This window comes from Phyllosticta capitalensis, assembly GCF_038381095.1.
Source record: "Phyllosticta capitalensis strain CBS 128856 chromosome Unknown BKA78scaffold_6, whole genome shotgun sequence".
Taxonomy (NCBI): domain Eukaryota; kingdom Fungi; phylum Ascomycota; class Dothideomycetes; order Botryosphaeriales; family Phyllostictaceae; genus Phyllosticta; species Phyllosticta capitalensis.
In genome coordinates this window covers 580462-607798 of record NW_027117444.1, presented here as the reverse complement: position 1 = coordinate 607798, position 27337 = coordinate 580462, and the positions used below count along the sequence as shown (strand labels likewise).

The 27337-nt window shown below is 54.4% G+C and overlaps 10 protein-coding genes across 10 annotated transcripts; 2 read left to right on the top strand and 8 right to left on the bottom strand.

Moving 5' to 3' along the window:
- Window positions 1–642: 642 nt before the first annotated feature.
- On the bottom strand, window positions 643–3144 carry BKA78DRAFT_296251 (uncharacterized protein; the record flags this gene model as incomplete). The annotated part of the gene is made up of 1 exon (XM_066886595.1): window positions 643–3144. The coding sequence occupies one exon, from the start codon at window positions 3142–3144 to the stop codon at window positions 643–645; it is 2502 nt and encodes an 833-aa protein (XP_066743206.1).
- A 2744-nt stretch (window positions 3145–5888) lies between these two features.
- On the top strand, window positions 5889–6561 carry BKA78DRAFT_226932 (uncharacterized protein; the record flags this gene model as incomplete). Its single annotated transcript, XM_066883697.1, has 3 exons — window positions 5889–6114; window positions 6164–6354; window positions 6403–6561. Coding segments are annotated over 3 exons (576 nt in total), but the record flags the coding sequence as incomplete, so codon positions are not given.
- A 2634-nt stretch (window positions 6562–9195) lies between these two features.
- BKA78DRAFT_296249 (uncharacterized protein) lies at window positions 9196–9879 on the bottom strand (the record flags this gene model as incomplete). Its single annotated transcript, XM_066886594.1, has 1 exon — window positions 9196–9879. The coding sequence occupies one exon, from the start codon at window positions 9877–9879 to the stop codon at window positions 9196–9198; it is 684 nt and encodes a 227-aa protein (XP_066743204.1).
- A 1094-nt stretch (window positions 9880–10973) lies between these two features.
- Window positions 10974–13330, bottom strand: BKA78DRAFT_353463 (uncharacterized protein; the record flags this gene model as incomplete). The annotated part of the gene is made up of 3 exons (XM_066891564.1): window positions 10974–12661; window positions 12711–12827; window positions 12877–13330. 3 exons carry the CDS (start codon window positions 13328–13330, stop codon window positions 10974–10976), a joined length of 2259 nt encoding a protein of 752 aa, XP_066743203.1.
- A 1010-nt stretch (window positions 13331–14340) lies between these two features.
- Window positions 14341–15363, bottom strand: BKA78DRAFT_252208 (amidohydrolase-like protein; the record flags this gene model as incomplete). The annotated part of the gene is made up of 2 exons (XM_066884713.1): window positions 14341–15254; window positions 15303–15363. 2 exons carry the CDS (start codon window positions 15361–15363, stop codon window positions 14341–14343), a joined length of 975 nt encoding a protein of 324 aa, XP_066743202.1.
- A 523-nt stretch (window positions 15364–15886) lies between these two features.
- BKA78DRAFT_146262 (transferase family-domain-containing protein) lies at window positions 15887–17649 on the bottom strand. The gene is made up of 2 exons (XM_066882872.1): window positions 16883–17649; window positions 15887–16830 (listed from the first exon to the last, which is right to left on the bottom strand). Exons 1-2 carry the CDS (start codon window positions 17400–17402, stop codon window positions 15956–15958), a joined length of 1395 nt encoding a protein of 464 aa, XP_066743201.1. The 5' UTR covers window positions 17403–17649; the 3' UTR covers window positions 15887–15955.
- BKA78DRAFT_146653 (uncharacterized protein) lies at window positions 17650–18696 on the bottom strand. Its single transcript, XM_066882879.1, has 2 exons — window positions 18494–18696; window positions 17650–18432 (listed from the first exon to the last, which is right to left on the bottom strand). Exons 1-2 carry the CDS (start codon window positions 18555–18557, stop codon window positions 17897–17899), a joined length of 600 nt encoding a protein of 199 aa, XP_066743200.1. The 5' UTR covers window positions 18558–18696; the 3' UTR covers window positions 17650–17896.
- BKA78DRAFT_146639 (uncharacterized protein) lies at window positions 18656–21086 on the bottom strand. Its single transcript, XM_066882878.1, has 5 exons — window positions 20878–21086; window positions 20537–20689; window positions 20446–20476; window positions 19328–20395; window positions 18656–19277 (listed from the first exon to the last, which is right to left on the bottom strand). Exons 2-5 carry the CDS (start codon window positions 20670–20672, stop codon window positions 18755–18757), a joined length of 1758 nt encoding a protein of 585 aa, XP_066743199.1. The 5' UTR covers window positions 20673–20689; window positions 20878–21086; the 3' UTR covers window positions 18656–18754.
- Window positions 21087–21779: 693 nt separating this feature from the next.
- On the top strand, window positions 21780–23069 carry BKA78DRAFT_251948 (glycoside hydrolase; the record flags this gene model as incomplete). The annotated part of the gene is made up of 2 exons (XM_066884691.1): window positions 21780–22347; window positions 22399–23069. 2 exons carry the CDS (start codon window positions 21780–21782, stop codon window positions 23067–23069), a joined length of 1239 nt encoding a protein of 412 aa, XP_066743198.1.
- Window positions 23070–26024: 2955 nt separating this feature from the next.
- On the bottom strand, window positions 26025–26854 carry BKA78DRAFT_146290 (uncharacterized protein). Its single transcript, XM_066882875.1, has 2 exons — window positions 26685–26854; window positions 26025–26635 (listed from the first exon to the last, which is right to left on the bottom strand). Exons 1-2 carry the CDS (start codon window positions 26752–26754, stop codon window positions 26274–26276), a joined length of 432 nt encoding a protein of 143 aa, XP_066743197.1. The 5' UTR covers window positions 26755–26854; the 3' UTR covers window positions 26025–26273.
- Window positions 26855–27337: the final 483 nt, after the last annotated feature.

Sequence of the window (27337 nt, the reverse complement as noted above, 5' to 3'; positions counted from 1 at the left end):
AGTTTGATACCCAACATATCTTGCTTTCCGTAATCAAACACATTTTCCTTTCTTCTAGTCGACCTGCACATGCCAGTCTTCGCAGCCTTCCTTTGCCAACACCATTTTCAGAACCTCGATTTGTAGGACATTGAGCCTGAGCTTGGCCTCTCGGGCTTCATTCTCATTGACAGCGCCGAAAACTCTGCCTTAGCACCACGCTGCGAAAGATCGGCTTGGCAGAATTTGGCGTGATACGTCATACCGGTGCAAGATCTACTGAAGATCATGTATCCCTGCCGAAAGTCGCAACGTAGCGACGAGAGTCGCCAAGGCCGGGATGACAGCATCGAGCTGGTTTGGCCACCACGGCTTCATCAAGAGGCATCTGTATGCTGATGATTTGCAACGGACAACACAACCATTCACGTTTGCAACGGCGCTCATTCGAAAGTAAAAGAAACCGATTCCTTCAGGCAGAGAACCATCTATCCTACACTCCTCCGTCATCCGTCAAGCCCACCGGGTATCGATTCCTTCAGGCAGAGTACCATCTAATGTACACTTCTTCGTCGTTCATCAAGCCGATCGGGTCCACTTTCTCAAACTCCACACCACCTGGGCACCCTTCTCCCCTCGAAACCAAGCCACTCCTCCCCGCCCTCACTCCTCATCCTCCTCGTCCTCCTCGTCCTCCTCGTCCTCCTCCCTCTCTCTCCTCGCCCTTTCTTCCTCGTCCGTCCGCGGAAGCGTGTCTGGGATGAGATCCATGAGGATCTCCTCCGCGTCCCTCCTCTCCCTCGCGCTCAACCTTCGCTGCTCGGGCGGCAGCTGGTCGTCCAGGTGGATCGCCCCGTGGACGAGCTGGTACGTCTCCCAGTCCCAGTCCTCACCCGGCAGGTGCTGGATGAGCTTGTCAATCTGCGACTTGGGGTCGACAGACTGCCTCCTGCCAGGCTCAGGAACGTCCCGGACGGCACTGTAGGTGATGCGGCTGTTGGGGACGACAACGGTGCCGGACTGCGCACCCAGGGAGTGATCAGGCGCGTCCGCCGCATGGAATTGTGTGCGCTGAGCGGCACGGCGGCGGCGGTGCATTTCTATGCGCATTTCCGTCTCCTTCCTCTGCTCTTCCATCATCCAGAGGTCGTATTCCTCTATCTCTTTCTGGCGCGCGCGCTCGTAGGCTCCTCGGTACTCCAGCACGGCACTGCGTGCAGACGGCTTTAGCATGTCCAAGCCCACAAAGGGCGGGAGCGCGGCGCGCGGCTGCCTGCGGTAGGACTCGCTGAGGGGGACTTTGTCGAGCACTTCTTCAATCTCTTCGTAGGTGCCTGGACGTGCGCGCGATGACTCCTTGTGCGCGTCGCGCGTGGACATAGTCGTGGAAGGAGGTGAATCCATAGTGCCGTCAAGATTGCGTGGAGCGTACCGGCCAGAACGTGTCGCGCGGTGATTGTATGCGCCTGGGGAGTGATCACGACTACGCGACTGCGACTCAGTCGTTTCTGGCTGCGAGGAGGTGCCGTTGGTACGGGGAGTTGTCGTGGTGTGCGTCGCGTGGGACTCAGTCGTTTGAGCTTCGTCGTCCCGGGTCGCGGCACGCTCAAGTCCGCCGAGGCCGTGTGGCTGGTAGAGTCGCGTCCAGTTGTTGTATGCCTGCTCTGCTTGGACAGTTGGCCACGGGTGGCCGACAGTGTACTGTGTGGGGCTCTGCACAGCCGGTGCGGCGATCTGGGTGTCGGGAGAGCTGGGCTCAGTACCGGGCGAGTCTTGGACTGGGTGGAAGTTTTCCTCGTTGCCGGGAGTCGGAGCTGTGGCGCTGGTTCGGCCACGGGAAAGCAGCGTGCTTGGGGTATGTGGAGTGCCGGCGACGTGAGGAGGGTTTTGGGGATGCTGAAGCTGGCCAACACGAGGACCAGGCGGAGGAGAAGCGTCGCCTTCAGGCACCGTGTCCAAGAAGCGCGTGTTGTCGGTCACTTCTAGTGAGCGCAGCGCGCGTCGGTGTCTTCGGAAAGTGGATGGTTGTGCTGGCTCATCAATGTCGGTGCTCGCAGAGGTGTCGCGGCGCTGTCGCTGGGCTGCGTCCAGGTCAAGAATCCGAGGGCTGTTTGGAGGCGCTGACGGTGGAAGACGGGCAGCTGGCGACGCGCTCGGGGAGTCTTCGTAAATCTCAATCGATGGGACATGGCCGTTTCCATTGACTGCAGCGCCGAGTCCGTTGGTCGTGCCGCCGAGACCATTGCTCAAGCCATTTCCGTTCACCATACCGTTCCCATTTGGTGAGACATGTCCATTGGTCAGGGGATGGTCATTGATATTGCCATTCACAAGTCCATTCGGACGCGCAGGGGGCTGTCGTGCGTCTCCGTTGACCTGATGGCCATTTCCATTCTCAACACCATGGTGACGCGCAGGGAGTTGTCGTGTATGCTCGCGTTCGCCTTCTCTCTCATCTGGAAAAGACCAGCCATCATTGATGTCAAAGCCGCGAAAAGGGGATTCGTCACGGTGTGGCGCCATGTCTGTGTCGGGAGCTTGTCTTCGGGATGATGCTGGTGTGGGCAGACCTGGTGATAGCAAGCGAGGTGGACTTCGATGGTGGTTAGCGGCCCTGGGGGACCACCGGAGGGAATCGGCCCGCACGTGACCAACAGGAGGTGTTCTCGCAGGTACAAATAGTCCTGGAGACGAACTTGCACTTCTGATGGGCATTGGAGCTTCAGGAGTACCATCCCTTGGCCTTCCATCCCGACCGTTGCCATCACTCATCCTCTTGCTCCCCCTCACAAGTCGCTTCTTCCTCCTCGTCGTCTGTTCCTCCTCGCCCCTCGAAGCACTCCTCTTCCTGGACGACGTCGTCGATTGCTGCCTCGAAGATCTGCCTCTGCCCGGCCTGGAACCCGTTTCAACGGACGAGCCACCACTCCTCTTCTTCGACGAAACCCCACTGCTCTTTCTGCTTGCACCATCACCAATCGAGAGGTCCGTCAATCCCATCAAGTGCATGCCGTGCTGGCCATTCCGCACCTGATTGCAGGGAACGCACTGCTGATGGCCACACCTCGGACACCTCTTCAAGATGGACCTGTTGCGCGTGTTGCAGTCTCCGCACCTGGCCGTGTGGACCGTAATGTCAAGAAAGTCTCGACTGGGGCAAGACATGATGGCGGACTGGTCGTTCTCGTCTCACAGTCGATATTGGTACAAACGCAAGTCGCAAAAGAGCTAGGACTGGTACAGGCGGGAGGACAATGCCGTCGTTGATTCTCGGATTGGAAGACGCGTGGTCAGGGGTTCTTTGTCTAGACCTGCTCTTTGACAAAGGTCCCGCGTGGATTGTTCTCGACGCGACTCTGGAATTGGGTTTGCTGGCTGTCTGCAGCTTGATTGCGAGACACAAGAGTCGGAAGACGGGTCGAAGGCTTTCGATGATGACACGAGAGGTGCTCCTCGAAGCAGTTGCTCCGGTTGCTCGAGCTTGATTGAGATCGCTGTCGTCCTTGGTCTGTCTGCCACATGTCAGCATCCGATGAGCAATTCCAGGACACCGACAAGACTTACAAAGAGGAGATCGGGTTTGGTATCGAAGGTCAAGGTCTTGAACGGGGGTAATGTGCCAGCTGATGTGTCACAGAGAGGCGGAAAGATGATGATAAAGGAGGTGGTGAGCAGATTCACAACTCTCAGAAGCTTGTCGTTGATGTCTTTGCTCTCAGATTGTGGTGGTTTGGTGCCGAGAGAAGGGGGTTAAGGCAACGCCCTTAAGTATCCCTGGAGCGTTGCCTTGACAGCTGTGTCTACCAGCTGCTATTGTGGCTCTACCATCATGCGAACGAACACACATTCACGCGCGGTAGCAACATGTTGGCTGCGCTGGTCAAGAAACCGACTGTAGCGGACATCAAGACGCCAGAAAGCGGGCAACGTGTACCCAACGCAGCCTCTCAATGGTTGACAAAGTATTGACGCATGGCTATTGAGTCCCCAAAACAACGAATGGGAAGACCTGCATTGACTTGCAATCTTCCCTCTGAGCTACGTAAGGAGTCATCGTGACTAGAGAAACCAAACAGCTGTTGTCTGCTATCACGACGTTTCGAGGATTGAAAGGAGTACTCGCTCTTATCTGGCACAGCCACCTACACAAGAACGCCATATCAGATCGCCGTGGCCTCACTGGCCCTTCAAGCCGATTGAGGCTGTGGGGAAAGGGTCGCGTGGGAGGCTGGTGAGAGCACGCACAAGACTTCTGAAAGTGCACAAACACTGGAGCAGATGCAACTCACACATCATTCAAGCCGTCATTGGTCTAAAAGAGGGGAAGCCACGTGTAAACCTACAGAACGACACACGAGCAAGACCGAAAGCCGACCTGCTGCATGGCTGCTGCACCAAGCAAACGAGACGCCCAATCCTCTCTGCCTGTCCATTCGCTCTTGCCTGGACCCCAGCTGAGAATGTTTGAAGGCTCGTGCTCAGCGTGGATGCATCATGTTTGGGGAGCTGCGATGGTGAAAATGGACAAGGCAAGAGACAGCTGTGGCCCTCTCCTGCTTCACGCCACCTCCCTGCTCCACAACATGCAAGTCATTGGGCAAGGCTCAAATTCAAGGTGTGGCATCAACAACAAAGATGATTTGAACTAACTCGCTTCGCAAAATTACGGGCTGGGAGTCTTCAATCGCCGATCCGCGGAAACTACGATGGTGAGTGACCCTCTGCACCAGGCCTCGAAGGAGCTCACCTCATTTTTGTTCCTTCGCATAGCGGTCTAGCAGCCTCGACAATCCTCATGGAGAGAACACTGTGCAGTAGCTGAAAGGGAAACGGAGGCTAACGAGGTGCGTAGAGGCTCCCATTGGCCAGCTTGAGACACGTACAGATGTCATCCTGTTGACGTCCCCTCGTCACACCTGTCGTTCAATCCTTCAGATTGATGTGGTGGGTGTCATTGCTGAAACCTGACATCTAGGGGACATTCGGCGAGCAGCTGGCGCGGGTTTTTGTCAGCATCGATCGGCCAAACTACGACCTTGGACCTGCCTCGTGCAGTACCTTCCGCATCAGGCTGGACTATGCGGCGGCGTCCAAGATCTCGTGGAAAAGTACGACCAAGCTGTCAAGATGCGTGCTAGCTCCCCACTGTAAAGCCTTGACCTCAACAACCAAGAAAATCGCCACAACTGCCGATGGATGCCGAACTCTGAATCGGTCCTGTCAATATCGGGAACTAACCGGGCCAAGTTCAAGACGGGAACAGCAATTGTTGGACCAGTACGGCGTGGGATTCTCCGTGGCCATTCGGATATGCCACGGATGCCGTCAGATGTTGTTCCTCAGGCACGAATCATTTGTGCAGCGGTACGGGAGCGCAGGCGTTCCGAAGACGCTACCACGCAGCTTCGGTGCAGTTTATCTGTCTTGTTCCCACCAGAGTCAGCAATCGAAGTTTCGAGCTTTTACGCGTGTTGACGTAAGGCTCATGGCACTAGGCTAGCCGCCCACGCGCCTATGGTTTTGGTCGAGTCTCAGGCGCGGCCCGCAGTTATGCTTAAGACGCACCTGTGACGCCAACGCCGACATCTGGGCGCTGGACTCTTTGGCAGCGATATTGCGAAGGTCCAGAAGGAGCAGGCAGCCGCAGATCCTGTCACACACTTGGCGCTCGACTCGCCAGCAACGGCGACCATCTCCGCATGAATCAACTCCTTGATGATTCTGGGAGATTGACCCCATCATTTCTTTGCAGATTTGCTCAAGAGGTAAATAGTCATCGCGTTATATAGGCGAAATTCCTCGCCTGTGGAGGGCGGTATGCAATGTCGTTGTTGATTTGATTTTGGTCCGCTCCTTTTTTTCACTTCTGGCTCTCGTTCACTCCTTATTGCTACTGGAGAGCTTTCAAGATGAAAGAAAATACACTTTACTTGCTTCTTCTAATTCTTTCTTCCGCCGCCTGGGCTCGTCCTCTTTACCGTCGCCAAGTCCCGGTCGATCCTTCGTACGGGCAAATCTTGTCATCGGTCAACAAGCAACTGAAAGTCTCTAATCCAGATGGCATTCGCGACGCCATGTTTGGGCTGCTTGTCCGGAACCAGGCTTCTGTCGGTCAAGGGAGCGTAATGGATACCAGTAAGTTCAAATCAAGACCACAGAGCACGAAAGTGGCTGACTTGAAAAGATTGCTTGCAACAAATAACAGCCGATCGAGCCTTTACGAATGCCAAGGCTGCAGGCGATGTAAATGGCATGACTGATGCTCTCGTGTACCGCGCTCTGGAGCGCAACACGGGTGGTTTCGGTCAGCCAAGCAATGCATGTACGTCTTCCAAGGCCGTCAATCCGGAAATCGAGGCAATCACGCAACACCAGGTCAGTGTGGTGTTCGTTCTACAGCAGTTGACGCTCACCAGTCTCTAGGATCCCGCCATGCCTGGAGCGATCGACATGAATCGGTTCATCACGTTGCAGCTGGCCAAGCAGATTACTGCCGTCGGCGGCGACCCTCAGAATGCGTTGAAAGGGGGAAGCTACGGCGTCACTTCAAGAGACATTCAGGATGCGGCTGGGGCAGCCAACGGCGCGAATCCCACGCCCGCAGGCCAGAATCCAGCAGCTGCTGGAGCTGCACCACCATCTCCAATGGGGACTCCTCCAGCTGGAGGCCCGATGGCAGCGGGCGGATTGATGCCGCCACCACCCCCTCCAATGGGTACTCCCCCTGCGGGCGGGCCCATGGCAGCTGGTGGAATGATGCCGCCGCCTCCGCCGCCACTGGGCGCTCCCCCACCACCTCCACCACCACCAGGCGGCGCTGGATCTGATCCTATGGCCGCAGGGGCTGGTGGAAACATGCCTCCGCCCCCGCCACCTCCTCCAATGGGCACGAAACCAGCTGGTGGGCCAATGGCAGCAGGAATGATGCCTCCCCCACCGCCGCCAATGGGTACCCCTGGATCAGGGGCAGATCCCATGGCAGCTGGGGCGGGCGGAAACATGCCCCCTCCCCCACCACCTCCGCCCATGGGTACTCCACCAGCTGGTGGGCCAGGGGCAGCAGGAATGATGCCTCCCCCACCGCCGCCAATGGGTACCCCTGGATCAGGGGCAGATCCCATGGCAGCTGCGGCGGGCGGAAACATGCCCCCTCCCCCACCACCTCCGCCCATGGGTACTCCACCAGCTGGTGGGCCAGGGGCAGCAGGAATGATGCCTCCACCCCCTCCACCAATGAACGGGCAAGGCGCTGGTCAAGCTGGCGGGCAAGGAAACGGAGCAGGAGGAGCACAGGCTGCGGGGCAAGGTAACGGACAGGGAAATGATGCAGGAAACGGCCAAGCTGGAGCTGCTCAAGGACAAGGAGCTATCAAGAAGCCAGACTTGGGAAAAGCGACGGATCCCACCATCGAGGGTGGCACTGGTTTCGACGGACGGGAAGAGTTTGCGTTCCAGCCAAAGAACAAGGCCGAGTTTGATCACGGAAGCGCTGCGGACCTCAAGATCGTCACCGAATTCATCTGCGATCGGCTCAACGACAAGTACGAGGCGCCGGATGCAACGGTACAGCAGTGCAGAAATGCTTCGACGGCAGCGCAGAAGCGAGGGGGCAAGGCGGCCGCGACGGCGTTCAATACCGCCATGGGGTTTTGATTCGTGGATGATGAGAAGCGGAGTTGAGCGCTGTACGATAGCGGCGATGTCAATATCTCGTTCATTGCGCGCGCGCTTCCCTCATTTGAGACGCTCGCTTTCACTCGTTGACAGACGGGTTCAGTGTGGCTTCTTTGACATTATTGCTGTAAGTTCTCGCTCTCTCGTATTTCGTCATTCACTCCGTCTTTTGGAACATTGCTTTTGGTCGACGCATTCTCGCTGGGAATCGCCAGGCTCAGCCCTGAATGGTTACGCATGAGATCCTGATTTGTCTGCTAGGACGAGCTTTCCACATCAGCTTTTGAACGATGAAATGTGTAAGCTCCAACCCCAACGAAAGCAACCGCGCCCAAGCGTGGGGCTGACTGACAAAAAAGGCCTTGTGTTAATTATACCCTTTTGCGACCTTGTAGGGATGCAGTCTACAAAGACCAGACGGAACCTGACCCAGACGGCATCAATTAGCGTAAATTTTTGAAAGCATCTGAAGTCCATTATTTTTGGAGCTGCGCTGGATTGCATTGATGTTCGAGCATAACTCACCCAAGTCGGTCGTTACCGTAAAGCATCATTTTTGCCAATCAAAAAAGTCCTTGGGCGCCGGCCGCCATGTATTACTAGAGTCAATTAGGCTGGGCGTCGTGCCAGATCAGACCTTGGTTTCTGATCGATGTGAAATCAATGTTTAATTTTCACTTGGTGCGACAGCTGCCTTTGATCCATGTGGTCTAAGCTCACTGAAAGTGCATAGATAAGGTCACTCAGAACAAAAGTCGAACAGGGAGTAGCATCACAGCAAGCAGCATGTTGAGCGGAGTAGATTCCGGGAGGCTTTGTTTGCATTGGCCCAAGCCTCGTGTAGAGAGACTATGAAGAGAAAGGAGAAACTGCGCATTTTACCAATCCTAGGCGCGGTTAATCCCACGCCTCCCGTTGCCTGAGCGCTGAACCAGGGAGGGGATGGACGGGCGAAGAAAGACAATAGGCTCCATCCCCTTGGGGCAAGCTGTCAATCGCTCAGCGATTTGCGATAAACCGCCCCACTGAATCGCCTTCAGTGGATGATGCGTTTTGGGCCCTGACTGATCGAACCGATCCATAAACAGGGGTAGACAGAGATGATATGAAGACGTTAGGGGAAAGCGGGAGCAAGGATGGCATGTGCATTTTGACCTGAGCATTGAACAGGGCACAGCCTTCCTCTCGGAGTGCTGTAATGAACAAAGCAATGCTGAAATCCCTCTGGGGGCCAGCTGGTAATGTAGCAATCTCCCGAAAGAAATCACCCCACTGAGCTCGAAAGCAGTGGTAGACGCATTTTGAGCCCTGGGCGTTCAACAGGGAGATGAAGTTGGTCCGCAGACAAGGTGGGAGTCGGGAGAGTAGAAAGAGCACAGCTCGTTAGGGCGGTTGCGTGTGCAATTCGACCTGAGCATTGAACAGGGCACATTTTATCAAGGAGTGCTGAACCCGGTCAGCACAAAGTGCCTCCGGCTGTTTTGAAGGAACGGGATGTCAGTGGTCCAAGAGGCAATTCCTTGACGCGAATCGCTCCAGATCCTAAGGGCGTGGGAAATAGGGAAGAAGAGACAGCCCGTTTTGTTGTCGAAGCATGAGGGCTGACCAGGACACATTTTTGCTTCGGAGTGCTGAACCGGCTGGATAGTAGGTAATGATGGTAAGCACAAAGTGCCACCGGCTGTTATGAAGAGATCGAACGCCAGCAGTCCAAGAAGCAATCCTTTGACGAGGATCGCACCTGAATCCAAGGACGTGGAAGATAGGGAGGAAGAGATGTTGCCCATTTGTTTGTAGGCCTGAGGGCTGAACAGGCTTTTCGGGACGCTGGACAGGGAGAGGCTGCGACAATAGAATTCTCCGAAATCGATGTCGAGATGGATTGCCCTGAGGAAAGGTGGAAATGGTGACGAAAATGTTCAATGAAGCGAGGCTCGAGGAGAAATGGAGAACGACGTAGTCGCGAGCCACCGCAGAATCGTAGTCGGCCGTCTTGATGTGTCGGAGTCCGCTTCTAGTTGCATTCTTGCCTTGGAAGCTCGTGTGTTCGAACAAGTCGTGGGGTCTGGCACAAAGCTCTTTGGCCGAGTTGTCGTGGTTTGTCACCTGCTGTTTACCTTGGGAGAGCAGTGAGAGTAGAGTAAAGACGCGACGATGGCGTCCACACGCTTCCAGTCCTCTCTCTGCTCTGGAGAAGTAGTCTGGGGAGGATTCTTGTTGTTGCATGCCTCCACTGCGCCGTCAGGAGAGACAGCTTCCACTGCGCCACCTGGAGGGAAGGTCAAGTCGGGCTGCAGTGAGGAAGAGCTCGGGTGCGGTGGAATATAAATCACTGCCAGCAGACATCCAAGTGAAGTGAGGTAGATCTTGCTTGAGGCCTCAATTCGTGTTATATTGTTCAGTCGCAACCCGCATGGCTCTCATGAGACGCTGAACACAGAATGGAAGCGAAAGCACCTGAAGAGGCTGTTGTAAAGGAGTAGAAGTTGTGAAAGGCCTCAAGTCGCGAGGCTGGGTCCTTGCTCTGCATGGCCTTGAGACCTCTCAGTGTCGCTTCGAGTCTCCAGGGTGGCCCCCTGTGCTCCCATTCTGCTTGAAAGCCTTCGCATTCGCATTTTGCACAGTCAAGTATCCAGGGTTTTCTGTGCTATCGGTGGCTTTTGACTCGGCGCTCGAAGAGAGTGAAGAGGTGGAAAGAGGACGCCGTAGGGGTGGAGAATGAGAGTGCAATAGCTGCGGCTGGTGAGCTCAGACCAAAACATTTAGAGGTAATGTACTTACGTGACAAATCGAGCTGAAGCCCCAATGGATCATAATTCAGGCAGTAAGTTGAACGCAACGAGAGACATTGCGTCTGAAGAGATTGCTGGCGTGCGCAGAGCGCGAGGGTGAAAATTGGGCGAAGATGCCTGGGTCCAGGCTTGTGGCAGCGAGACTGCAAGCCGGGAAGAGGTGGTGAAGGTGTTGGTGAAGAGGAAAGAGGATATTTCAATCGTGGAGTTGCTTTGACGTGGTGGGTGAACGCATGCGGCACTACTCCTGTTCTGGACATGCACCTCCCCGGCGGGCAGGTGCGGTCGAGAAGATAATCCAGGCTGGTCGACCTCCGGGTCGTTTTGCTCCATGTGTCCTACCCATGGCTGCCATATCAGTGTCAACCTCGACCTCTTTCCTGTTAGAGCCTCACTTCTACCCACTAGCGCACTCTGAGGATTTCAAATCAAGTGGAAGACTTCTCGCTATTCGTAAAACAATCTCTATGTACAATATCTACATATCCATGAAATGCTTCTCATCACATCGTCAAAGCGTCAAAGACTTTACAACGCAAACAAAACAGCCAGAGCAGCGGCAGTTGTACCAAATAGTAGACTGCTACCCGCTCCCACAGCTGGCGCGGCGTTCTTCTTTTTGCCATTCGAGGTCGAGTTGGCCGAGTCCGCCGTGCCATTCGTGACGGAATCCTTGACACACTGGCCCTTGCCCCACATGACATCGTACACCTTCTCCCAGGACTTTGTCGGGTCGAAGATCATCTGCGGCGTGTAAAAGATGCGGCACTCTGCCGGCTCGTACACGAATTGAAGGGGCGTCTGCGTGGTATCTCCCTGCCTCAGGTTGTCCCTGTAGTTGATCGCCGCGGCGAGTCCGCCCGTCGAGACGCTGGCAGCGGCCCGGATGAACACTTGCGTAAGGTTCGCCAGAGTGTCGACGCCAGAGCTGGTCAGCAACTCATACTCGGCATCCGAAGTTGCAAGCATCTCAACGGCGGCTGCCTTGTATGCCAGAGTCGACCACGAAATAGTCTCAGCACCCTTGGTTCCTCCAACAGCCTGCATGGCGCCGTACTGGCTGCGGCCACCAATGACAACTTGTTTGACCTTGCCTTGAGTCTTTGCCAACTCGGTAAAGATTGCACAGGTGGAAGAGCAGTATCCATCCTGCAAGAGAACAATGTTCTCCGCCGCAAAAGGCTGCGCGGCAACGTTGTTGTTGCCCTCATACCCGGAGACCTCGAACTCGTCGTCTCCAATGGATAGGGGGTCAGAAAAGTTGGTGCGAACGATGCTCGTGAAGTTGTCGCCGTTGAATTGGTGGGGTCCAAAAAGATCAGCCCAGTTCGCAAAGTCGTTGTTGTCGGCATTGAGACTGGTGTTGACCGAGAATTCAGCAATGAGTGCACCGTCTCCGACGAGGCCGGTGTCAAGAAGGGTAGTGTTGCCCGTGACGTTGCTGCTGTCTGCCCATGAGGTGGTGATTTGACCCATGGCATTGAAGGCATTGTTTGCGCGCCAGCGAGTACCTCCGTATGGCTGAGCAGACGGGAACAATTGCTTGAACAAGTCGTAGCCCAGTTCCGTTGCTCCTCCACCGTTGGCGCGGAGGTCAATGATGAGGTACTTCTTCGAAGCCTTCACTGCATCGGCCAGGAACGTTCGCACGGCCTTTTGGAAATCTTCTGGGTCAGTGGGCAGGAAGGAGGGAATGCTGAGGACGGCGACATTTTGGTATCCAGTGTCGTTGAGGTAGTAGCCAGCTGCAACATTGTCATCGGTCTTGACGACAGGGTAGGGGTATCCTGTCGCAGTAGGCGCAGCAGGCATGTCGCCAGTTGCGGATGTGTAGCTGCTGAGGTCGAGGGAGTTGTCTCCTCCTGTGCAAAACTTCTTGAAGAAAGAAGAACCGGTGGTGACTCCGGTAAAATCCGCGGCAAGTAAAGCAATGTTGTCAATGCTTGTCTTCGTTCCATTCTCATGGACGAGCTCGGTCACGTCTCCGTCGTACGTGGCCTGCCCCGTCAGGCCCGTGAATGTGCCGCCTTGGTCGGATGCACCGTAGGATCGCTTGGCGATGTTGAAAAACAGGTTGTTGTACCTGGCATCAGGGTCGTGGAAGCCACCATCAGCCGAGGCGAGGTCGTTCAAATAGTCGTTGACGGGACGTCCATTGATTGTTTTGATCGCCGAGGCATTGAACTTGGCGCCTTCATTGACTTCGGCGAGATCGGCTGTCCAATGATCAGTCAAGCCCCAGCGATACCATTCCCATGTACTTACTGTAAAGAAACACCCCAGGGAGTGATGAACCATCAAGAGAGACTGAGACCAGACCTCCGACTCTTCCAAAGATTATCACTCCCGCCATATCGGAAACGTAGGAAAGATGGCCATCATCTGATGGAGTCAGCTAGGTATCTTGACCATACAATCTAGGTGTACTCACAAGCCTTGTCCAACAGATTTGAGATATCAAGCTGAACATCGTAGTCATTGGTATATCCTCCCTGGTTCACGGTGTCCGATATGTTCTGGAGTCCGGCTTTGAGATCAATTGAAGGGTTGCTGTAGCCGTTCGGAGGGTTCTTAAGATATGCGAGTGTCGACTGCCAATCGAGGATCTCGGAAATCTCATTAACCAAATTCGAATCACCATTCTTGTCTACAGGCACACTTTTGAGGCACTGATAACCAAGAGACGCCGGAATGAGCGGGACGCCCGTTGCTTCGACCAAGGAAGTGAAAGACGCGCTGACTGCGGCACAAGGCTGGCTGTATGAAGAAGCTGCTGTTGCTGAAGGGGTCGCAGTAATCGTGATGGGTACAGAGACGATTCCACTGGAGTGCGCAGCGGCTGCTTGGTGCAGGAGGACTGCAAGGACTGTTGCTTCGAAACGCATGACTGCCAACAAAGGAAAGAACGATGGAAACTTTTCTCGTGCGACAAGAACATCGTGAAGACAGAGGCGCCTTTATATTCAAGCCACTCGTGTTGGTGATGCCATGCTCGCCCCATGTGGATGTTGCCGTGGATGCTCCACAGCTTGGCTCAGTTTGCAGCTAGCGTCATTTTGACAGTGGTCGGTTACTCTTTGTTGGAGATTTGGGGCTTGGGGGGCTGATACTGGACTACCGACGGAAAAAATCCATTGGAGGGCGAAGCAGTGGAATGCTGCGAGAAGAGGCTCGTCCTAGGCTGCAATGGGATCTGGAGCGTCCACAAGGTCTGTGCGAGATGATCAGCGTTACCATTAAGGAAAGGCATATCCGTAGTACGAAGGAAGCGAAGCCCCCACGAGGAAACAAGCATCCTTCATTAAAGCGCTAAAAATATGGTGAACTGAACCAAAGTGAATGGGACTGTTGAAGACAGTAGATTCAGAAAATATAGAATTAGAATCATCGTATGCTGCGTGACTGTTGGCTAGCTAGACTGTCTGAATAAAAGTGTTGAAAAGCGATTCAGTTGGCTGATCTAGCAAGTGTGGGCCCATCTTTGCGGAGAGCGTTTCCAGGAGTACTGCATGTAAGCCATTTCTAGCGCCAAGATCTGGTGCCGAGATCTGGGGGTCAGAAAAGGATTCTGATTCGGGTTGAGCCTCAAAGAGAATCTGCAAAAGGGTGATTGACAGCGATGCTGGACCCCAGAGGATGGACAGCACAGTATACTGAAGTGGCCATGCGGTTGTCTGCCTGGAGAAGGAACAAGGCTGAATCATGATCTGTCCGACAGACCTGCGCTGGTGGGGGCGACCACACTGGGCCCCATGTTGGTGCGCCCCAAGCTTCAGCCACCACTCACACATGATCTGAGAGCAAGCGAAGGCGACAATGCTAAATTTAACCATAAGCAGCCAAGACCCTGATCAACTTACAAAAACGCGCCTCTCGCAACGTCAATCAACTGCTTTCAAAACTTCGCCTTCGAGTTTGCCAACCTCGGGAAAAGACTGAGAGCATTCTTGAAATAAATCTTCTCCCTCAAGTTATCGTCCATATGATAGCCGTCAACATCTTGACTGTAAGAAAGAACAGTCTGACGGGGTGCGTAAGGGAAGTCGCTCCCAAAAAGCAGATGTTCGTGCGGGACGAAATCAAGGACAAGGCGAAGCTGATTGGGATCCGTCAAGGCAAGATCGTAGTAGAATGACTTTGCGTCCTCGACGATTTCCTTGGCTGGCTTCTTTGCGTTTGGGACGCTCGAGGCAGCCAATGTCGCTCTCTTCGAGAGCCAAGGGAGGTTGCCACCACTATGGCTGAGAATGACTTTGCAACGAGAGTACTCTCTTTTGGTATTCGATAGGATGAGATCGAGCGCTGTCCTTGTAGTTTCGTGGGGGAAATCTATCAGGGGAGCTGGCATGGCTGAATTGACGGGAGTGGGATCCGCGGGGTGTGTTGGGTGGATGAAGACCACGGCACGTCGCTGATCAAGCAGCTCCCAGACCTTCTTGAACTTTTCGTGGCCAAGGTAATAGTTTCCATCGCCGTATCGCGTCATCAGAACAATGCCGTCAGCCTGGAGATGGTCGAGGGCGTGTTGGATTTCCCCCAAAGCGCCTTCAAGATCATCCCAAAGATCAGGAACACTTGCGAAGAAGCCGAAGCGCTCGGGCTGCTGGTTGCGCAACTGTGCGCCATATGTGTTGATCTTTCGGGCGAGGTCCCTGGATGCGGCACCTTTGACAATACCAGGTCCTGGTGCTGTGACGGAAAAAATAGCCGTCTTCGTGCCTACTTCCTCCATGATGTTCTGAGACGTGCTTGGAGACCATTTGGGAAGGATCCATCCGGAAGGGTCGCCCCCAGGCGCCGCATTGAGAGCTAGACTTGGATTTAGACAAGCTATGGACGTGTGGAATAGCAACATACCATCCTCGAAGGCCGGGGGCACAAAGTGGTGGTGTGTATCGATTTTCTTGGGGAGGACCATGATTGAGGGGTCGTTCGAATGTTCTTGCGTTCGATTGTAGAGAGAAATTCCTTGGACAAGCAAGCCCCTAAGGTTATATATCGATTTGATCGGCCTCGCGGTGTGAGGAGATTCCGGATTCAGCTCTCATCATAAATGCGGGGCAAGGACGCGCTGTCATCGGAAGCGGTCCCTAGTTTCTGTCGGTCTCACTGCGCGACGGCGTGGTACCTGAGCCTGGATTAGTTAGCTGCCGACTTTGGGCTCTCACATGCGTGATGCCCAAGGTTCATCCCTCATCATGGCATCATCACCATCGCAATGTGCTCTTTCAACAAGTCAGCCAGAACATCAATGGCGAAGAAGATCGGCAAAACGCCTGTGCAGTGGACAGCTGGGCGCGACTTGACAGGAAGCGGTGTCCTGCTCGGCCGAGGAAGGTTCTGTGATGACACGGATTAGCGACCCGAGTGCCGGTTCCGACGGGTTTCGGGAACGGAAAGGCGGCCCCGCCCGTCCTAACCTGTATCCCGCCGCTAGCTCAAAAGGGAAGTGGCAGTCAATTTCCTTCAATTTCGTCATCTACTTACCAACCCATGAAACATCATAAACCCTACTCGATCACCTTGTTAGCCAATCGACCAAACTCCGTCTCCACGCATAGCCTTTCCATATCTTCAACGCTCAACTGCACCAGCACTTCCCAATCAGCATCTCCTTTAGTTCCCCCTTTACGCGGCAAGATATTGCAAGCGCCCTCGCTCGCACTCCACGGCTTCCGAACATACTGTGCACAGCCTGTGGTTGTCCCAGGTATTGCAAAGTCAACGTCGGCGCCGAAATTGACCCATGAGCTCAGGAAGATTCCAGTGTCTGGCATATCCAAAGCACGCCAAAAGGCGTGGAGAGTCGAGCTGGGATCTTGCAGCGAGGCCCATAGATCGAGTCGCTGCTGAGCGTAGTCTTTGTCGACTTCCTGGATCGCAGCGCGGATATTGAGAGCTGCTTTCGCAACAGTAGCAATCTTGAGAAGGTCGTCAGGAAGCTCCTCGAGACAATCCGTTTCACTGGAATTTAAAAGACCACCCAGACGAGCCGAAGCGAAAGGCTGAAGGAATGCATTGCCGAAATAAGACTGTGGTAGAGAAAATTGCCTTCGAGCATTGACCGACTGCGAAAACTTGACATTTGTAGATGGCGAGAGCCTTCTAGCTCGCACTTGCATGACGCTGACCCATAAGAGAGCGCAAAGACAGTCACTCGTGGACGCCCATGCATCGGATGCCGTAGTTTGCAAGTATTTCATAACAGAATCCTTGAGCTCGGCGATGCGGTGCGCGTCGAAGACGAACACACGGCCTGTAGCTTGGCGCGTGAGAGGCGGAGGAGGCGTGTTGTCGTATCTGTACTCTGGACATGTATGTACATTGATGTTGGTTGATTTTGATCTACAAAGGTCGACAAATTCTCGGGATTGTACATGTAAATCTGAAGAACTTGTCAGCCGCGTCCTGGAGCAGATTGGCAAAGAGAGACTTACTCTTAAAAGTAGGAGTGTCCATCCGCATGTTGCGGCCGAAGCACTCAAAAATCGCGTCCTTAGAAACGCCATCTAGGACAGTGTGGCTTAAAGTAAAGCATAGAATTAGGCCGCCCTCCAAGAAATTTACCTGAAGACCAAATACCGGGTAAGCCTGTCCAGGCTTGGAGTTCCAAGGCAATGAAGAGAGACTTCCAGTCTTCAGCTCACTCTGTGGCATACCTCGAGCAAGGAGCTCTTGATAGTTTGCAGAGAGCCATTGCATTGCGAAGAGGTGAGTCCCATACAGCGGACGTGGTAACGGAGTCTGATAGCGCACTGATTTCAAATTGTGCTTTGAGTCCGGATCCTGCCCAGGAATTACCATGCCAGCCAGGACCGGCCATTGTGCGATAGTGGCTTCGAGTGCATGATGTAGTCCATACAAGGCGGGCCCGGTGCTCCTGTGGTCAAATTCGAAGCAAAAAAGCTGGCGAATATAAAAGTGTGGAGAAGTCTGATCTAGTATAGATAACTCCATTGTCTTCTCGGTGACGGGCCCCAGAAGGAAGGATTCCTATTCAAGTTTGGAGGCAGATTGAGAGTGGTGGGCGAGGAGATAGTGGCGTTGGCGGTTTGAGGTCTGTATCTGCCGTGGTAGTCCTGAAAATAAGAAGATTTATACATGGTTGCCCGGAACATTCGACTCTGCCCGGCATGATGGTCTGGACAAGTCACCAGACCTGCCAAGTCAATGCTACTTACCGTGCAATGCATCAGCAATGAGTAGACTTGGTCATGCCCAGAGAGATTCTTCTCCAGCAGTCAACTTCGAGAACTGATATCTAAAGACCTACATATTCATGAACATGTTGATGAGTTGGCTTCTTTATGAACCCCAAATCGACAGCGCCAGAATAACGTCAACAGTCGACGTGGACAATCCTTGTCAGTTACACACAGGCAAACAGAATCCAACAGACAAAAGGTGTGAGATTCCTGTACACATATACAAAGTTTGGCTGCTATGTGGACTCACGCGAACAGAATGCTGGCAGCGCCGAGCTCGAAAGACAACTCCAAAGACGCATAGGTTGCCAACAAGGCGCCAGCAAGTCCCGTGAAACTGCGCCAGAGGTTGTACTTGCCCCACAGACGAACCATCTCTTTGGTGCTTGTCGCTCTCTCAATCTCGAGTGTCCGGGCCTCGCCCTTTGCTAATCCTTCTGCCCTTGTAACCTCGGCCGATTCTGGGGCCAGCTTGACCGCGCGGAGGCACAGCGCGCCGAGAAGCGACCGCATATGGACGAAGGTGTGGACCAGTATGACCGAGGGAAGCAGCACCGCCGCCGCGATGTACTTGTTGCGGGCGCTTGTGGAGTAGGGGTTGGAAAGCCAGGCAAGAGAGCCAAACGAGACCGCGGACAAAGCGCAAACGGGTCCGCTCACGCGATAACCCGTGTTGTAGCCCTTCCGCCAGCGAGCGATCAGCAGTCTCTCTTCTTCAGAGGTGTCGGGACTTTGGAAGAGGATGCCCGGGATAAGGGCAAACGAGTAGGTCCAGTTGAAGCCTTGCACTCGGTTAGCGAGGCGGGGAACACAAGACGAGGGGGAACCTTGTCAATAACCCACCTGCGAATGCTGTCGCCGCCGTGATGCCCACGGTCTGAGCAACCTTGATCCCATCGATATTCATCGTTGCAGCACGTCTGGAGGTTGAAATGTCCTGTCAAGAGATGGAAGGAAGACTGAAGCGACCGAGACCAAGGGCGGCAGGCGTGGTCAGCAGCTCACCCCGCACGCCGACAAAGAAAAGGAAAACAAAACAACAGCCACCCGTTCATCTTGTTGAGGAGTCGCGCTGAAAATTGTGCTCCAAGGACCGCGATTTCACTACGCCATCTCATGTACCGACCATCTCGACTTCTCTGGCATCTCATGCACCGTCTCTGCCGGCCCTGCAGGCTTCTCGTGGATGAGACCATCACTGGACAGCTCCTGCCTGTACGCATCAGGAGGCGCTTCAGCCATGAGACTGCCATCAAGCTCTTCGCGCGCGCTGTCTGGATGCAATTCGTTGGCCGGGGAGTCCGGGTCGTCCTTACCCGCCTCAGCCTCGCCAGCTGCCTGGGCCTTCCGAGCCAACTTGATCTTCCTAAGCCAAAGCAATATTCCCCCGAGAATCAGTGCCAGACCGGCTAAACCGCCCAGAAGCCCGCCAGCAATTGCTCCTGCGTGGTCCGATGGATCTGAACTGGCTGAATTTGATGCTGTCGCAGCGGAAGAGCTTATGCTGGAGCTCGAGCCTGATGGCGGGACGTATGTGTCTCTGGCAATCGTCTTGTCGAAGATGCTTTCCAACTTGGTCGAGTTCCATCCTCCCTGAGGAGCTGTCACGTTGGCACCACCCGTCGAGCTGTGCGTCATTAGCTCCCTGGTCCACATCGAGAGAATTTCAGCACTCACTTTCCGCCAACAACGTTGTACACTGCCGCAGGTACTTCGTACGTTTTGTTGGTGTAAAACTCGGTAGTCCAGGTGTACGACGAGGTATCCAGCACCTTGATTGGAGGGTGTCCAGTAGCGTTGCACTGATCGTTCAAGGAAGTCCCGTTCGCATACGCCTCGCCTCCGACAACGAGGAGCTGCGCGTCATTCCAAACCTCACAATGGTGACGGTGCCTCCCGGCGTACTGATTTTCGGCAGTATCTGGATCCCCTGTGGCGTTGATTTTGATCCAACGAAATGCCGGAATGCTCAAGACGTAGACATCGTTCAGAGCGATCGTGTTCTCCTGGCTCCATCCGCCGTGGATGGTAATTTGAAAGCTTGAATCATCAGCAGCTGCACTCAATCCCGCACAAAACTCGGTGCGAGGCGGCGGTATGTCTCCCTCCGCTGTGACGTTGTACCAAACGCCACTGGAGATGTCATACAACCAGATCGAAGACATGTCGCGTTCGTTCCAATACGTGACGCCGCTGGAGTCCTGGTATGAGTCGATGGTATCATCGCCTCCAAAGCTTACCAGAACGCCAGACTCACCCTTCCTCAGGTAGACCATGACGCCCTTCAGCGTGGACAGACCTTGGTTGCTTTTGGAGTCCAGCGTCAAGGTGTCGGAATTATTGGTGTCCAGGACGATCATTAAATTGTTGGCACCTTCGAAATCAACTCTCCATCCACCGGTGAACCACGAGCGACCAGTGGCGGGATCGCTGGCTGCAATGCCTTCTGTGTTGTCGCCAAAAACGATTGTCCCGGAATCGAGGGGCGCAAGTGCCCAGGAGTCCGAGGTAGTGTTGTACGACCAAAGGGAGTTGTTGGTTCCTTTTATCGCATCGCCAACGAAGCCTCCGTAGGCATACATGTTGGTGTGGTCGTGGAAGAATACCCCTGAAGCGCCTCCTTCGACCTCTCTTTCACCAGTGGAAAGACTCACTGAGGGCAATTCAGACTGGGACAGGGTATCAGAACCCAGCATGCCGTCCACTGCAAAGTCATTTTCTAGGTCTAGCCAGTACATGTACGACCTGGCGGAAAGTCAGGACTCGGATATCCAAGAAGGGACCTGCAAACATACGTGTTATGCCAGGCCTCATTGTCGGCGAAAGCTTTTGACGTCAGTATCATTTAACCTTTCGACTAACACTTGGAATACATACTATAGTTACCGGAAGCCCAAAATAGCCGATTATCGACGAGGGCGAGCCTGTGCCCTGTTATTCCACACATGCTGCCGGTCGACTCTGCGGCGGCGGCGACCGCCGCAAACGTTGCGAGGACGACGGGATGCAACGAGGTCTTCATCTTCGTCGTTCGAAGCTCTTCAGCATTGGTGTTAGAGATGTCGCGTGGGCGGATGGGTCTATCTCCGGTGCTCGTGTCTGGGCAAGGTCTCCAAGTAGTCGTTGCGCTCAAGCAGCAGGGACGAAGAAGGGAACGACGGGGCGCGTAAATCGTTCAATTCACCAGTCCAGGGGCCAGTAATAGGAAGAGGCTGGATTCGGAGTACCTGGCAGGATCCCCGCGGCGTCAAGAAAACAACAGACCGTTGTGGTTTGCGGGAAGGGCGCCACAAAAGGCGGGAGTGGTGAGAGGTCTGTCTCACAGCAGAAGGAATCGCTTGCATGCACGGTTCCTATTATTCGGATGTTGGTTGAACCACTCGGACTACAATTGGGCTCGTTGCCTTCGGCACAGATTCCTATTCGAGACGAAACGGTGCGTTTGGGGTGGGGGCGGAGACTCTAATTGCCAATCTATACCAAAGAGGCGAATATGGAGACGATCCGACCCGCTCGACCAACAAGCCGAAGAAGCTTAACTTTGTTTCGCAGTGCTCCAGAAGCTTGCAGTGCTTTGCGAAGATCCAGAGACCTGTTTAACCTCGACCCCTGGAAAAGGGATAGCATATGTGCGACCTCACGTCGAATCTTGCCGCCTCGATTCTACCATAGAAGACGGGAAATTCGGCAATGCTGCCTGCAGTGAAGCGAGTCAGAGTGGTACGGAGTACCGGTACTAAGTCCGCGGCAGTTACACCCCAAAAATATCCTCGCAGTTTGGGGTCCATGACGGCATTTGTTTCTCCACCTCAACAATGCGTATTTCGACTTCGCTTCGAGCTCAGCCAGCGACAGTGGCATGGAACATTCGTCGAGGAAACCCAGATATAAAGCGCAAGCTGTTCTGGGTCTCGGCGCTGAACAGTAACGATTGGCACTGCAGCGGTGTGCCGTGAATCGTTCGTCATCACATCGCCAACATGTTCTCGTTTGGGCGCACCTCCCTGGCTACTTTGGCATATGCATCATTATCTGCCGCCGAGCTGAAGAATGTCTTTGCACATTACATGGTACTTCTCAAAAGCTTTTATGCCTCGAGCAACTGCTGATCACTCGATAGGTCGGTGGCATGTCCGGTATCGAACAAGCCCGGAGCGATGTTCAGCTAGCGAAGCAAATTGGCTTCGATGCATTTGCTCTCAATATTCAAAACACGGTCAATCCGTGGTCTCTGAATGCTACACAATGGCTCTTCGATGCCGCTTACGAAAATGACTTTCACCTCTTTTTTTCATTCGACATGGCAGTCCTGACCAACATCTCGACTTTTCTGCCACTGCTTAGAACCTATGCAGCGAACGAGTCGTACTACACCCACAACGACCTGCCCTTCGTCAGCACATTCAATGGTGCCACGCTAAATTTTGGCTACGACTCGCCAAACGCTGGATGGCAGGCAGAGTTCAAACAAGCACTTGCTGATGACGGCATTACCCCCTTTTTCATCCCCGACTTTGACGACTGGGGCGGATCAGGATATACGGCCGACTTCTTCAGCTCTTACGACGTCGTTGATGGTGTGCTCAGTTGGGAGACGGCGTGGCCGACCACTGATACCAACTCGGGAAATGTCTCCTCGGCCGTCGACGAAGGAAGTCAGAGTGCGGCGCATGCAGTGAGCAAGCCGTACATGATGCGTAAGTCCTCCAATTCAACAGTTTCCTCGCCATTTTTCTGATCTTGTACAGCTCTCTCTACCCTCCAATTCAAGCACATCACCGACTCGGGCAACTGGTACAGACGCGGAGAGCTCAACTTGCCGCAACGCATGGCGCAAGCGCTCGCCCTGCAGCCCGACTTCATCGAGGTCATTACATGGAATGATGCCGGAGAGTCCCACTACATCGGAAACGTGTGGAGCGAAAGCATCTCGTCGTCGCCGGACATCAAAGCCTACGCCGACGGCTACGACCACAGCGCCTGGCAAGACGTCATCGCGCCCTTCATCACTGCGTACAAGAACGGCCTCACCGACGTGTCAGGCATCACGCCATTTGGAGACTTTGCTGGTGCCTTCTGGTACCGCACGATCCTGGCCAACGCCAGCTGTTCGGGCGACTCGATGGGGAAGCCGAGTGGGTGGGAGAACGCGCTTGATGCGGTCAATTTTGCAGCCTTGCTACCTGAGGACACCGAGGCAACGATCAAGGTGTACAGTGGAGGGAATCTGGTGGCCTCGTTTGCAGGCGTCGCGGGATTGAATGCGCAGAGCGTGCCGGACATTCAGCTGGGGGCTCAAAAGGTTGAGTTGGTTTCGTCGGATGGGACGGTGTTGGGCGCCGGGAGCAGCACCGTCGATGTGGCTGCTGATACTGACTCTACGTGCAATTTCAACTATCAAGTTGTTCACATTGCGTAGTATTGCAGTCGAGATTCAATTCAAATTTTGCCCCCTGCATCTACACACGAAAAACTTTTCATGACCAGCTCGCGAGAGACAATTAAAAAACGTATTTTTGCACCAAAGCTACATATTTAAAGTTATCCTTGGCCTGTCATTACTTCTTTGAAAACGTTAGATCCACTCCGAACTCAAACCAAACGAACCAGACCCAGCGTCCATATTAATCCCATCCACACCAGCGACGAGCTCGACGACGAAACCACCCTCAGCGGCGCAGCGGCGCCCGAACTCGAGCTGCTGGCCGCAGAGCCAGTCGCAGTCGCCGATCCCGACCCCGACCCGGTGCCCCCCAAGCCGCTGATAATGGCACCACCAAGGCCAGAAGAGGAGGTCGTCTTAGCGGCAGCTGACGTGCCGCTCTGTCCCAACGTCGTCGTCTTGCCGTCGACGACCAAGGCCGTCTTGCCATCGGAGGTCTGCAGGGCGATGGTCGTCTTCGAGGACCCGCTTCCAATGGTGATGGTTGCGCCTGGCGTCAGAGTCTGGCCATTCACGATGATTTGAGATTGAGCGTTGCGCGAAATTGTGGCACCGGCTGCGGTTGTGGCGAAATAGGACGTGCTGCCCGGTAGATTGGTCGTCTTGTCGCCGACAACGAGCTGTACCTGGCCATTGGCCGCTGTCTGGAGGCTGACGACTGTTTTCGATGCACCTGAACCGAGCGTGATGGAGCCGCCCGTCAACGTTTGGCCGTCGACAACGAGTTGAGATGCGGAGTTAGCAGTGAAAGTTTGGCCACCGACAGTGATGACTTGTCCTGCAGTGAGGCCACTGCCAGCACTGGCGGTGGGAAGAGCTGCGGTGTTTCCGTCAACGACTAGTTGAGTCTGGCCGCTAGAACCAGTTTGTAGGGCGACTACTTCGCCTGATCCAAGAGTAATGGACGATCCGCTGGACAAAGTCTGGCCATCAATTACCAGCTGAGATGCGGAATTGGCAGTGAAAGTTTGGCCGCCCACGGTGATGGCTTGTCCTGCAGTAAGGCCACTGCCAGCACTGGCGGTGGGAAGAGCTGCGGTCGTTCCATCCACTACGAGTTGAGTTTGGCCGCTGGAGCCGGTTTGCAGGGCCACCACTTCGCCTGATCCGAGAGTAATGGAGGACCCGCTCGACAAAGTCTGGCCATCAATCACAAGCTGAGAAGCGGAGTTTGCAGTGAAAGTTTGACCACCGACGGTAATGAACGCTCCAGCAGAGAGTCCTGAAGATCCGGCGCTGGCAGTTGGAAGAGCTGTGGTTGTCCCATCGACGACCAGTTGAGCCTGGCCACTGGAGCCAGTTTGGAGTGCGACGACTTCACCTGATCCTAGAGTGACGGACGAGCCGCCAACCGCAAGGGTCTGGCCATCGACTACAAGTTGCGATGCAGAGTTTGCAGAGTAGGTTTGGCCGCCAACAGTAACGACTGCGCCTGGCGAAAGAGCAGCAGCCCCTGATGATCCGCCGGCACTGGCTGTGGGAAGAGTCGTGGTCGTGCCATCTGCGATGAGTTGCGTGACGCCGTTGCTGGTTTGAAGCTGGACCACAGCGGCAGATTCTCCTGATCCGATTGTTACGGCAGAACCCGGTGCTAGGGTTTGGCTGCCGACGACTACCTCACCCTGTGCGTTTTGAGAAAGAGTTGATCCCTGAATCACTGTCTGCAAAGGAACCTGCGCAGAGCTGGGAGCAAGTTGTCCAACGTCGAGCGTGCTGCCCCCAGCGACCAACTCAGTCGCGCCATTGTTGGTCTGGATGGAATACACTTGCGCATCGTCGCCCGAGCCGACTGTCACAGCTGACCCTGCGCTGGCTTGCAGCGTCTGGCCTCCGACGACAATATCTGAGTTTCCGTTTTGCGATACCGTGGCGCCGGCAAAGGTTGCCACAGCGGGGGCTGCTGCTGAGGGGGCTTGAGTGATCGAAGGGACATTGAAAGTCTGACTTCCTCCAACGGCGAGCTGAGTCGTGCCTCCATTGGTTTGAAGGACTACGGCAGTGGTGGAGTCTCCGGAGCCGAGTATGACAGAGGATCTATAGACATCAGATCAGTATAGTTTTGGATGTGCATAAGAAACTCGATTCTTACCCTGCTTGGAGCGTTTGGCCGCCAGCCACCAGATTTGACGAAGCATCCTGAGAGATCGCAATCCCTCCTGCGGTGACCGCTGCTGCTGGCGCTGAGTCGGATTGGACCGCAACTGGTGCCGGTTGTGTGCCTTGCGCGGCTGTCGTAGCAGCGGGCTCAGGGGATGCTCCAGTCGCAGTGATGGCACCGACCAGACCACTTATCAAAGCTGCTGTCGTTGGATTTGCTGTAGCAGAATCTTCAGATGGTTGCGCGTCCGGAAGAGTGGTAGCCGCTGCCACAGATTTGACGACCGTTGACTCGGTCTCTATGCTCTTCAGGCTCTTGTCGGTAGCCACTGACTTGTCACCAACGATATTGGGTGATTGTGGATTTGTGGTAAGAGGCTTCAGTGTCGTATCAGAGGCAACAGACTTTGCTGCTGTGGAAGCTGGGACTGTCGTCGGGCTGTCGGCAGATTTGGAGGTAGACTTGATTGCAGACTTGACGGTAGACTTGGAGGAACTCGACGAAGGGGCGCTATCATCGTGGATGGTACTTGTTGCAATCAGGAATGAAGCCGTCTTGAAAGCGGCTGCAGGGGCTGCCGTCTGAATGGAATCGGGGTTCGGTGGAACTGGCGTGGGACCAAATGAGCATTGTTCGATGACTCCGTCAGTGTTTCCAGGCGGTACACCTGTAAGCTTCTCTGTGTCGGCATAGTCAAGTTTGTAGAGATAGCCGAGTGGATCCTCTGCGTCTGGCGTAGGTTGATTCGGCCCAAAAGGTTGCACCGAGGTGAAATTCACACTGGCTCCCGTTGCAACAGTGTGGTAGCTGATGACGGTCGTAGTCTTCGTAGCAGTGGTTTTTGACAAAGTTGACGTAGACGTAGTGTAGCCAGAAAAGTACCACGGAGCCCAAGAGCAAGTCGTTGCGCCACCGGCAGCAGTCGTAGGAACTATGCCCCACCATTGGTAGCTTTCCAAGTTAGCTCACTCCAAAATCATAAAAGACTTGAATCAGGGGTATGTTGAGAAAGAGTAGATCTGAGAAAGTGGTCTGTGCAGCAGAAAAGAGAAATCACGGATGGAATAGCATATTACGTGGACTTACCTAGAAGGATAACTTGTATACATCGACGGGTACGTGATGTTGGTCGCAAAGGTGCTCCAAACACCATTGACAGGCTCTGTAACAGTCCATTCTTCAATGTGGGTACCGGCAGCATTCGTGGGCGGCAGGGTATAGCCTGAAGGCAAGGCAACATATGAAGTGGACGTGCTGGTGGTGTTGGTCCGGTTGTTAATAATCACGTATGCGACTGCGTATGTCACGGTGGCAGTGACTTGGACTTTCGTCCATGAATACTGGTATGCCGGCGCGACTGTGTACGAGCAGTTGGCATCGCATGCTCCTGCCAAAGTTGTGACTCCGGTTGGCTTCGCCGCTGTTGCGTTGAGGAAGTAGTTTGCTTGAAATCCATGAGCGCAATCCAAGACATCAAGACCGTAGAAACATACAATGCGAAGGCACAAAGGCTGGCCCAGCAAGAACCGAGCTCGCCAACAGGAGAGCCAAGAAGGCAATCATCTTCTACAGCCAAGATTCCAACAAACGAAGGTGGGGTCGAGAAGAAAATCTCTTCCAAGGAAGACGAGATCTTGTCTGGGTAGGACAGAGCAGCGGCGCTGAAGCGAGCGAACAGTTTGGGTCTGGTGGTGGACATGGTCAGTAAATACGAGGTCAACGGTGAATCTTGCACCCATGCAACTCCAGCCGCACAAGCACCCCAACGTGTCTGTCTCATCGTACGAGAATGCGTACCTATCCTTTCCAGGCTGGAGGCGTCCGTTGGCAGGGCGCAGCCTCCGTCTTACTCGGGACTTTACTTAGCTCTGAGGGATGCTTTTAAAAAAGCCCAGCCCAGGGACCAAATTGAAGCTTGACCATAGGCTTGGTGGCACAGTATGTCGATTGGTTATGGCAGGGCACCGTGTAGCGCATCTCACCAATGAAAAGATGCGTGGCGTGTGCTGGCCCCCAAAAGATGGTACTGGATTTCATGCAAGGTCAGCACGGGTGACAGGCTTTTTCCCTGTCTGTGGGTCCACTCTGCTGGTGCCTTCTCGCCGGATACATGTCAATCGGGAATATGGTCTTTTAAAATGCTGAA

Bases quoted from the DNA above. Each gene is read 5' to 3' on its own strand.
- BKA78DRAFT_146262 (XM_066882872.1), bottom strand. From the start codon at position 17,402: ATGGAGTTATCTATACTAGATCAGACTTCTCCACACTTTTATATTCGC. The intron at 16,831-16,882 runs GTAAGTCTCTCT...CAAGTTCTTCAG, and splicing joins GGACACTCCTACTTTTAAGA to ATTTACATGTACAATCCCGA.
- BKA78DRAFT_146653 (XM_066882879.1), bottom strand. From the start codon at position 18,557: ATGAATATCGATGGGATCAAGGTTGCTCAGACCGTGGGCATCACGGCG. The intron at 18,433-18,493 runs GTGGGTTATTGA...ACCGAGTGCAAG, and splicing joins GGCGGCGACAGCATTCGCAG to GCTTCAACTGGACCTACTCG.
- BKA78DRAFT_146639 (XM_066882878.1), bottom strand. From the start codon at position 20,672: ATGAAGACCTCGTTGCATCCCGTCGTCCTCGCAACGTTTGCGGCGGTC. The intron at 20,477-20,536 runs GTAACTATAGTA...TGACGTCAAAAG, and splicing joins TCGGCTATTTTGGGCTTCCG to CTTTCGCCGACAATGAGGCC. The intron at 19,278-19,327 runs GTGAGTGCTGAA...AATGACGCACAG, and splicing joins TACAACGTTGTTGGCGGAAA to CTCGACGGGTGGTGCCAACG.
- BKA78DRAFT_146290 (XM_066882875.1), bottom strand. From the start codon at position 26,754: ATGATTGCCTTCTTGGCTCTCCTGTTGGCGAGCTCGGTTCTTGCTGGG. The intron at 26,636-26,684 runs GTATGTTTCTAC...ATGGATTTCAAG, and splicing joins AGCCTTTGTGCCTTCGCATT to CAAACTACTTCCTCAACGCA.